Source organism: Porites lutea, chromosome 3 (genome assembly GCF_958299795.1).
Source record: "Porites lutea chromosome 3, jaPorLute2.1, whole genome shotgun sequence".
In the NCBI taxonomy this organism is placed as follows: domain Eukaryota; kingdom Metazoa; phylum Cnidaria; class Anthozoa; order Scleractinia; family Poritidae; genus Porites; species Porites lutea.
Genome location: NC_133203.1, coordinates 41912479 through 41924071, shown reverse-complemented (window position 1 = coordinate 41924071; position 11593 = coordinate 41912479). Strand labels below are relative to the sequence as shown.

General features: G+C 39.3%; 1 protein-coding gene across 2 annotated transcripts; it reads right to left on the bottom strand.

Moving 5' to 3' along the window:
* Positions 1-2522: 2522 nt before the first annotated feature.
* On the bottom strand, positions 2523-10750 carry LOC140931156 (uncharacterized). Of its 2 annotated transcripts, XM_073380907.1 has the most exons (2): positions 9758-10750; positions 2523-5037 (listed from the first exon to the last, which is right to left on the bottom strand). In XM_073380907.1, the coding sequence occupies exons 1-2, from the start codon at positions 10470-10472 to the stop codon at positions 3488-3490; spliced, it is 2265 nt and encodes a 754-aa protein (XP_073237008.1). In that variant the 5' UTR covers positions 10473-10750; the 3' UTR covers positions 2523-3487. The 2 variants fall into 2 exon arrangements, with proteins under 2 accessions (XP_073237008.1, XP_073237007.1); XM_073380906.1 differs by lacking the exon at positions 9758-10750 and having other exon boundaries at positions 2523-6126.
* Positions 10751-11593: the final 843 nt, after the last annotated feature.

Sequence of the window (11593 nt, the reverse complement as noted above, 5' to 3'; positions counted from 1 at the left end):
TTTCGGGTTTATTTGCAACTGCAATTACCACTGCGATGATCATATTTGTATTTCCGCAATTCTCATCATCGTCAATCGTGTATAGTCTGCCACTTTTCAGTTTTATTTTTTGTGAGGTCCAGGGTTTTCCTTTCTCGAACGTTTACTACCCAGGTAGCCTGTAGTCTCGTTCGCAGCCGTTATTAGGGTCGTCACTCGTCACGCAACGCTCCTCCCCACTAACTAGTGGGGAGGAGCGTTGCGTGACGAGTGACGACCCTTATAACGGCTGCGAAGGAGACTAGGTAGCCTGCGAACAGCAAACGCATAAAGTTCGGTCGTCGCTTCTCTCCCTCCCCAGGGAGAGAAGCGACGACCGGAAATGCGTCTGCCAGCGTACTACAGGATTTTTCATTAAATCAGCCGCCGAAAAAATACATTTTGAAACATCTCTGCGAGCCGTATAAACGTTTTCGCGAACAGAATGTATTACTGGCGGGTGGCAGTACATGTTTTGCTTGCAACGGGCTACTGATTGGCCTTGTTCCCTTTTTTAGTGACAAGATCTCATTAGTTAGTGGCCGTGTTACCTTTTTTAAGTAAAAAGATCTCATTTGTTAGTTTTTCCGTTAATTTTTATAGACTCTTTCATAGAGCGCTCGAGTGAAACACGTGAAGGGGGAGGAAGGCTCCCCTGTATACTCCCCCCTGGGCACGCGCGTCCGCGAAACTTTTTCCGTCCCACTGCTACGCGTGGCTATTCAACCAGAAAACAGGGTCATGGGCTTCTGCATGTAGGGATCATTTGAAGTCAATTACCCTGTTATTCTTCTGCAAAGTAATCACCGCTGTTAACTGACAACAAAAACACTTTTCTGACATTTCAAGAACAGTCAACTTTTTGGTGATAGATTTTTGAAAGAATCGTCGGCTATTACAACGTTTGACGACCAGTATTAAGTGGTCACATCAAACATAATACATATTTGTTCGTTTTTTTTTTTTATCAAGTGAACTGGTAGTGCCATAACTCACGTCTTATAAATAAGATCAAAGTCCAGAGACAATATAAGGGGTAGAAAATTGAAAGTCTAAATTATCATCCTTTGGGAGGAGAGTTAGGGAATGAGGCGGGAGGCAGGATAGGGAGTGAGTCAACAAAGCAAAATCGTCATGAGTAGTGAGATACCCAGACAATATCCCGTGGTTTAATTTCATTTTAGGCACACAAAAAATAGAATAAATAAAATATTAATAACAATAACAACAACAATAATAATAATAATAATAATAATTATAATAATAATAATAATAATAATAATAATAATAATAATAATAATAATAATAATGGTGATGATAATAATAATTATGATAATGATAATGATGATGATGATGATAATTCGTTATTCTTCTGTAAAGGAATTGTAACACTGCAAAATTTTCAATCTTGGAATCCTTTTTGTTTACAAACAGAGGGAGTAAAACGTCTCTCAAACTAACAAGACCCGATTCAGCTATGAGAAGAGATTTTGTTGTGACAGCACCAATAATATTCTGCTTCGAATTTTAACCCTCCAACCCCTAATATCTTTAGATTTATGAGAAGTCCCAACTTGCAATACATAATGAATTAAAACCAGATAATAATAATAATAGTGATAATAATAATAACGCTACTGTAATAATAATAATAATAATAATAATAATAATAATAATAATAATAATATAAACAATAGTACTGCTGAAGAAGTTTCATTTGCCATGGTGATGCAATGGAACTTTTTTGATACGTTCAAAAGTTAAAATAACACAAAAGCATTATCAAAATGTACCTGAAATTAACTTAAATATCGATGAATTTTAGCAGTAACAGATTTTTCCCAGTTGCAATAGCTGGATTAGAACAGCTGACAGACTGCAAAACATAATAGACTCAAATAAGGATGTTACCCATATAATACAAGCTGGTGGGGTGAGCATTGTTCAGCTGGACATTCATTATATTTTAAGGGAACAAGGCCTTAAAAAGCCAAAGAATGAGAGGGAGGAAAGGCTTATGTCGTAAGGGGGGGGTTTGTGTTGGTATTGAGGAAACCATTGTTGCTTCGCCTCTATGTTGTAGAGTGGATATTGTTCAGTGTTTTCAGTCTTTTGTATTACATCATTTGGTGACACACACTTATCTGCAACACCAACAAAACAACCCCAAAAGGAGGACTTTGCTGGGAAAAGTAGAGAAATTATCTCAATAATTATACCCTTGCACAAACTCCAAAAATATGGGGCATGCATCAGTGTAAATGTCACCTAATTTCTAGCCTTTCTGGGTACCCACCTCCCTTGAAAAAAAAGTTAAAATCTGGTTTCAAATTCTTTGAGGGAATGTGTGGTGATTTAAAAAACTAACAAATGCACATTACTGACTAAAGCAGTCTGGATATGAGAGAAATCTAGATTTAAATCCGTTTATGATGACTGCAACAAATTTTACAACTACATTATCACTTAATATGTTAAGTGACCTTACAAGCATCACTAGTCACCAATAATAATATTTTATTTACCCTTATAGCATATATGTATTATAAAGGAGAGAAACAAAAATCTACTGTAGGGATCTACAATGATGTATCACTAAACTTTAAATGATTTCAAAGGAAATGTTTATGCTATGATCCTTCAGGCATATTGCTGGAGTAGCATTTCAAGAGAAAATTCAACTTCCATGTTTAAATCAAAGGAAAATAAAAATAGCGTGGACGAAACTAAGTGAAAATGCAAAGAAATCCAACGAAAGGAGACAGTACAAACAAGAACTGGAAATACAAAAAGAAACTGGCAAAATATTTAACACAGTACATCTTGCAAAAATAGTTCTCACTTCTTGAAGATAGTGAACGATATAGTTTCTTTAAGTGCCAATAAAACTCCACCAGGTGCAATAACTTGAAGTTACTGTTACCAGCTGTGGATAAGCTTTAAAGCGTGATCCTGCATATTTTAGAATATATATTTTCATGTGCAGCTCTTTCGCAAACATGTAGTGAACAGTTGTAACCATCATGGTTATATGGTGTGTGTAGGGATGACGTTTCGGAATTGTGATATTACTGAACCCAAAGCAGATACGAATAGTAAAGCACAACGATGTTAAAGTGCCTTGAATGAATCGGCCTTACAAAGCGAAACTGTTACGGACGGAAGCGAATGTATATAAAAGCAAATTCAAAGTTTTATTGGCCGAAAAAAGCACCAAACTGTACGCAGTGTCTGTATAAAACAGGAAGTTCTCGCCATGATAATAATAAATCACAAACTAAATGAAATTTTTACTGAGTCGAGAAACCTATGACTAAACTGAGAAAAAAAATCGTGCTAGATAATGCTTAGTTATTAACTTCGGTTGAAAAACTTTTGATTTGACCGCTTGAAAGAGAGCCACAAGCTGATTTTAGCCGAATGCCTTTAATGAAATTTAATGATTCTAGCTTTATTTCCTACCGAGAAGCTAACTTACTACTATTTCAGACTCGGAAGAAACAGTGTTCGAAGCTGCAACGCAAATGGTTGGTTTTAAGTCACCGTTACCACAAGCGATCTTCTCGGTCGCTTTTGAGGCAGAATTAGAGTGATTTGCCAGAACATTTGGAACGGGGATTACTGCGGTCAAGTTGTTCGTTAACGCCGACAGTGACACTGCTACCTTTTTCTTCCTCCGGCGCCTTCGTTTTATTTTTCGCACCTTGTCGCACGCAAACTTCTGTTTAGGAATCGACACTGGTTTTGGTTTAAGAAATTTATGCGTGGACTCACGAAAAACTGGCCCGCCAAGTCGCCAGTTCCATAAAGGATGTGACGACGGTGGTTGAAAGCCTCTTGGGCAAGACATTGTAAAAACAGGGCATAAGCTGCCATTCTCAAGGCCCAGTTGCGAAGTCGCGGCAAATAAATTTAAAAGCTTAAATTTGCTGTTGGTTTGTAGAGACGGTTTTGCGGGTCCAGCAACCTTTGTTTTTAAGGGCTTGGGTTTTGCTGGTTCCTGGCTCTCCGAGGATTCAGGAGAAACAGAGCTTGGTTTGGGGCCGAAAAATTTGGCCAACGCGTCCCCGACAATTCTATCAAGAACAGCGTTTTTCTTCAACAGGTCATCTTTACTCTGTTTGTCTGTATTTAATTGGTCATCTGAAGCTAACCTTTCTTGAGCTTGTTTCCCTGATTTCTTTACTTTTGCGGTCAAAAAGTTACACTTTTTTGCGGCGCCGATAACTTGCCCATTCAAACAAGTTCGCTCTCCGCCTCGAACGATAAGCTTAGCTTTTTGCTCTCTCTTTGCTATCTTCTTCCTATGTACACTGTCTGGCTTTACTCTGTTGAGTGAATCACTGACGATCAGTGAAACCTCTTGAGAAATTAGCGGTTTCCTTCTTTTTCTCCTTTTTCGCACTTGTTTCGTTTGACCGCAAGCTTCCTCAACAAGAGCAGTTGATCCGCCCTTGTCTTCAGTTTTCAAAATGCTTTTATGCGAGCAGTCCGTTGCCTCTTTAACGGGGCTTTTTTGTTCCACTAGCCACGAATTCTCGTACCGTTTTAGTAACAGGGCTGGAGGCGATAGAGTTAAACTGTTGCCGTCATCTCTTTTGATTTCATTTTTCGTTGGCGTTTTAAGTTTCGGGAGCTTTGTGCGCGGCGATGAATGCTCGCCATTTTTTGTAGCTTCTTTATCCTTTTTACGTAGCTCGCTTAAGTCTTCAGTTATAAAATCCTTCTTTGTCGGCGAACTTGCATTTGAAAGTACCGTCGATGCAAAGCCGCTGTCGTTGGACGAGGAATCAGAAATAAAACAATCTAATTCTTGCTTCTGAGAGGGCTGCGAAGTAAGCGAACAACGTGAAGAGCGGGACGGACAATGTTCGTTTATTTTGTCAGTGTCTTGTTCACGCGTATTCAACTCACTCCTCTTGGGAATTTTTAATGGCGATTCAAATTCACCAAATTCCTGCTTGCCTTGCACATCACTTGACGGCCTTTTCTTTAGCCGACGCAATTTCTTCTTTTTGTCTGTTTGTGAATTTATAAAATTCCTGTCACGCTTCTTGGTATTAAGTTTATCGCATTTGAGCAACGAAGGACTTTTCGCCTGAAACGACGACAGCAGTTCTGACGAAACTGCAGCAAAACCTTCCCTGTTTGTAGAACAAAGATGTGAGTCAATGGCCGCGAGTCTAGCATTATCCGTTGACGTTTGTGTACACTGGCTATCGGGTGAAAGCGCCGATTTCAGTTTCACGCTGTTACAGATTTTGGTCAACTTTAACTTAGCTTTCAGCGGCGAAGATCTTTTTTGTTTATGAAGAACTGTTAATTTGTTCTGGATTTTAGTGTTGTCGTGGTAGGCCGATTCCATATCTTTGGCACCGTAGTTTTCAACACTATGTTCCTTACCAGCGATTTCCGATTCGTTCGTAAAATCCTCCGAACACTTTCTTTCACTCCTTTCATTCAAATCGTCGATATACATCGAGCAATATTTATCAACTTCTGTCTTTGAAATCAACGTGCAGTTTGCCGACGAACCATGTATGCCATTGACTGTTTTGAGCAGTTTGATTTCTTCAGGTTGGCAGAAATGCCTGCGAACTTTCATCTTTTCCATTCTTGTAAATAGTGTAGTCCTCGGAGTTGTTGGCAGGACTAAAGCAAGTAACTCCGCCAAAGGTAACATGTATTCGCCATCAATGTTCAAATATGCCAGTTCAACTCCACGAAACACGAGCCTTCCACACTTAGGTAGCTCTTTCTGTACTTCTGCTGCAGGTTCTATGCTCATCTTGACTTCAAATGATGTTTCAATTTATTGAGAACACTATCCGCTAGCTTCCAGTAGCAAGACGTTAGTGCTAAATCTGGGCGACGGATTGCTTGAAAATCAGCCGCTTTGAGGTCAAAGCAAACTTCCAGACCGCGACCACTTGCAGTCCATATTTAGGCCTCAGTACATATCTCCTTATTTTCACCTTAACGTTGTCCAAAATGCGCGGATTTGCTCTGTATATGTAAGGCTAAAGTCACTCTATGCTTCAAACTCACGTTATAGCCAGCTAACCCCATCTCAAATGCACGCCTCTTTGCCGCTAAGCTCAATAGCCCCAGGAACACGCTCTGATTGGTCAATATGAGAGTAACGCCACCTGATTGGCTGGTGAAATCTACTGCCTTGTTATTGAAATACATCATAGATTTCCTACTTCGCCGTCGAGGTTATGAAAATCGGGTCATTTTACGAGGAGAAAATTCACTGCAAGATTTGGAGGTCTCGACCAGATGGGCTGCAAATTTGGCCTCTGAATTTGCTTATGAAGGAACCTTCGCCATTGCGGATTGCGCTTCAAGGTCCTTCAAGTTCCCCGCCGTGCTTGAAGTTAGTGCTTGCCTAGGAGCTTGTGACGTTTTGGATTAGAGTCATCTGCAGAATATTCCGTCAAATGCAGCGATAAGGTTTTGCATGACTTTTTTCAAACGTATTTCTCATGTATGTAAGATATAACTGTAGCATAGAGGCTAATGAAAGGATAGTATATTCGTGATCCCCTTTGAGTACTTGTGACTTGATCGCATGCCGTACAGTGCGCCATAAGGCAATTGCACTAGACATTTTTAATTGAAATGCAGGGTTTCACATTAGTTTAGGATAACCTCTGTTTTAAGAAACGTTGATAAACAGATACTTGCCAATTTAAATAGACTGCTTTGAAAAGAAGGTTGTTGCTCTTTTGATAAACTTTATTGGGTACACACTACATGAATCTCTGCTAATTTTTCCCAACAGTTCACCAAAATCCCTTATTTTGTTGTTATTAACCTCGTTATAATGCACTGATAAATGTACATGACTGGTAAACTTGCTATCAAGGTTTGATCGATCTCTATATTTAATACACCTGAGCTGTACAATTTATTAAAACAAAGGAGTAACTCTCAAATTTTGAAGTGTTGTGCAATGTACAAACCATTTCAACTATCTTTGATGACTGGTCTTTCCTTCCATTGAAGAATCAATTAGGATAGACGAAACAACACCTTGCATTAGATTGCTTTGTGCAGTGTACAGTGAGGTTCTAAACTGGGTTCGGGTCAGGTTTTTCTAGTATTGAGGTTTTCACTTTTCTCGTGACTTCAGATTCCTCTACGAATCACACTATCATCGTTAAAGAGTCGGTAGCTGATATTTTGTGTTTTAGCAGCAAAGAAAGCAGAAATTATAACGCGATTTGTCAAAACATGTTTCTGGAAATGTAGTAACAGATATACATTCAAGCTATCAGTGTGAGTATTTAACTTTAAGCCAAACGGACTGTTAGGGACATGACATCTCGTGACGGCACAGAGTTCGACGTTCTCGACCGTCGGAACAACCTCGAAAGGTTAGCAGATAATGACGGGTATTATCAATGCTTTAAGTAAGGACAACTAAATTCATAAATCCTTCAGCATTCTAAAAAGAAAGCATGGTATAAACTTCATAATTGAGAGCATCAAAATATCGGGCCTCCGACGTTCGTGTGTCGCACGCTTACAAAATTGATCGAAGCTGAGGTGAATTTTGTGTAAGGTTAGGATTGTCATGGCTCTAACTCTTTCAGTATTTCACAAATTACCATAAATAGAATCTTTTTGAACTCTTTTCTCGCGAGAATTTTCAGGAGGGTTTAAGCTAAGTCAAGAATTCCTTTTCAAATAGCGACGTCACAAACCATTTCTTCACAAAAGCTCGATGATTTAGCAAAGTCAATAACAGATTGCATTTGCATATCGTGTTCCGGAAGCTTTTCACACGACGAGAATGTTTTCAGAGAAATTGATGCCCCTTGGATACGGCTTTAAAGCGATCGTCTGGTTTTAAGAAGCTGAAGGCAGACTTACAAGATCTAGCCATTCTGAACGTCGTTTACCATTTCACGAAGTTCTTTCACACTTACCGAGTATAATCTGGAGATTCAACATTAGAGCGTTCAAGTCACAGGTTATGTTTTTCTTCCTGTTCTGTCAGTGAGCAGTATTTTTTGAAAATAACTTGAGGCTATTTAAACAGACAAGGATCAGATAGTTAGTTAAAAGACACATAAGGTGATGGGATAGTTTAGTAAATAAAAGTTTAAGAGAAGTGCAGTGAAGAAGACCTGATCTGAACTAACGCAAATGAAGAAAGGCTTCAAAGAAAAAAACAGGCTTCAATAACGTTTTAACGTTATTGGTTGTGTACAAAAGACATCAGACACAAATGTTTGTCGCAACCCAGACTGCAAATTATGCAATTGTTAGTGTAATCTATGTAAATAATATTACAAAGGAGGCAGTCAACCATCTTAATAAATGAAGATAAATTAAAGTAAAGTTACTACAAGTGTACTTCTACATAAAGGTGATAAATGTACATAATTTGTTTCCCAGTTGTTCGTCGTGGTAAATGAGTGCTGGTAATATTGGCACTTTCAGCAAGTCTAGTATACTGATGAAATCTGTTAACAAGGTCCCCAGCTTTTTATTTGATGTACAAAGGAATACAAGCCTAGCAAATAACCAAATAAAACTGAGTGAACAATGTACTCATGTTTTAGGCGCTTTTAACTGTTGTATGGTACAAACTCTTGCCTTGTAATGAGAGTAAAGTTTGTAAGAATTCCGGCTTCAAAAGCACCAGAAACACAACACGGAAATACAGAGCGACTCTACTGCTCATAGTCTAGTGCAAGAAGTTACAAGGCACATTAATTTTCCTCCTAGCTGGACAAATTTATTTAAACTATGAGGCACAAAATAGTAAATGAAATTAGCTGCCCTAACACTGGTTTGCAAGACCGACATGTAGCAACTCATCGTAGAAAACAAATACCATACTGTCAAAAACGATCAGCTGCCTCTCCAAAATAACAAATCAACTTGTTCGCAAGAGGAGAAATACACTTTCCTTGATAACATACCCTTTAAATTCCTTCTCGTGATACGAATCAGGTTTTGACATCCCAGTGTCTCAATAAGAGACGCTAATATCCGTTTCGGCCTTGGTATAAAATGTCGTATGGCACGGTGGGTCACACAAGTGACCATGAGGTGTGTATCAATTTAGGTTGTATAACTGTTATACAAAGACCCATTACTATCACTAAAATTAATTATTTCATCTTGGTATCTATTTTAACATCGGAGAAGCAAAGAAGTGCGTCGGCCGTTTCTTAGGATGCTTACTCTTGCTTCCGAACCCAACACAAAGTAAGACAGACTAATGGTTACTATATGACGTACAGGCGTCGTTAACCTTCGTCTCCTGACCTTTCTTCTTTGATTTTCAAAATTTTCTTAAACATATATGTACTGTTCGTTGGCGTTTTAAGTTTCGGGAGCTTTGTGCGCAGCGATGAATGCTCGCGATTATTTCTAGTTTCTTTATCCTTTTTACGTAGCTCGCTTAAGTCTTCAGCTATAAAATCCCTCTTCGTCGGCGAACTTGCATTTGAAAGTATCGTCGAGGCATAACCGCTGTAGTTGGAGGAGGTAGCAGAAATAAAACAATCTAATTCTTGCTTCTGTGAGGGTTGCGAAGTAAGCGAACAACGTGAAGAGCGGGACGGACACTGTTCGTTTATTTTGTCAGTGTCTTGTTCACGCGTATTCAATTCACTCCTCTCGGGAATTTTTAATGGCGATTCAAATTCACCAAATTCGTTCTTGCCTTGCGCATCGCTTGACGGCCTTTTCGCCCGACGCAATTTCTTCTTTTTGCCCGTTGGTGAATGTGAAGGACTTTTCGCCTGAAACGACGACAGCAGTTCTGACGAAACGGCAGCAAGAGAGGAACAAAGATGTGAGTCAATGGCCGCGAGTCTGGCATTATCCGTTGACGTTTGTGAACAATGGCTATCGGGTGAAAGCGCCGATTTCAGTTTCACGCTGTTACAGATTTTGGTCAACTTTAACTTAGCTTTCAGCGGCGAAGATCTTTTTTGTTTATGAAGAACTGTTAATTTGTTCTGGATTTTAGTGTTGTCGTGGTAGGCCGATTCAGTCGATTCAATACCTTTACCATCGTAGTTTTCAACACTATGTTCTTTACCAGCGATTTCCGATTCGTTCGTAAAATCCTCCGAACACTTTCTTTCACCTCTTTCATTCAAATCGTCGATATACATCGAGCAATATTTATCAACTTCTGTCTTTGAAATCAAAGTGCAGTTTGCCGACAAACCATTTATGCCATTGACTGTTTTGAGCAATTTGATTTCATCACGTTTGCAGAAATGCCTGCGAACTTTCATCTTTTCCATTCTTGTAAATACTGTAGCCCTCGGAGTTGTTGGCAAGACTAAAGCAAGTAACTCCGCCAGAGGTAACATGTATTCCCCATCGATGTTCAAATATGCCAGTTCAACCCCACGAAACACGAGCCTTCCACACTTAGGTAGCTCTTTCTGTACTTCTGCTGCAGGTTCTATGCTCATCTTGACTTCAAATGATATTTCAATTTATTGAGAACACTATCCGCTAGCTTCCAGTAGCAGACGTTAGTGCTAAACCTGGGCCACGGATTGCTTGAAAATCAGCCGCTTTGAGGTCAAAGCAAACTTCCAGACCGCGACTACTTGCAGCCCATATTTAGGCCTCAGTACATATCTCCTAATTTTCACCTTAACGTTGTCCAAAATGCGCGGATTTGCTCTGTATATGTAAGGCTAAAGTCACTCTATGCTTCAAACTCACGTTATAGCCAGCTAACCCCATCTCAAATGCACGCCTCTTTGCCGCTAAGCTCAGTAGCCCCAGGAACACGCTCTGATTGGTCAATATGAGAGTAACGCCACCTGATTGGCTGGTGAAATCTACTGCCTTGTTATTGAAATACATCATAGATTTCCTACTTCGCCGTCGAGGTTATGAAAATCGGGTCATTTTACGAGGAGAAAATTCACTGCAAGATTTGAAGGTCTCGACCAGATGGGCTGCAAATTTGGCCTCAGAATTTGCTTATGTAGGAATCTTCACCGTTACAGATTGCGCTTCAAGTTCCCCGCCGTGCTTGAAGTTAGTGCTTGCCTAGGAGCTTGTGACGTGTGTGATTAGAGTCCGCAGAATATTCCGTCAAATGCAGCGATAAGGTTTTGCATGACTTTTTGTAAACGTATTTCTCATGTATGTAAGATATAACTGTAGCATAGAGGCTAATGAAAGGACAGTATATTCGCGATCCCCTCTGAGTACTTGGCACTTGATCGCAGGCCGTACACTGCGCCATAAGGCAATTACACTAGACATTTTTAATTGAAATGCAGGGTTTCACATTAGTTTAGGATAACCTCTGTTTTAAGAAACGTTGATAAACAGATACTTGCCAATTTAAATAGACTGCTTTGAAAAGAAGGTTGTTGCTCTTTTGATAAAATTTATTGGGTACACACTACATGAATCTCTGCTAATTTTTCCCAACAGTTCACCAAAATCCCTTATTTTGTTGTTATTAACCTCGTTATAATGCACTGATAAATGTACATGACTGGTAAACTTGCTATTAAGGTTTGATCGATCGCTATATTTATATTTATTTTTGGGTTCGGGTCAGGTTTTT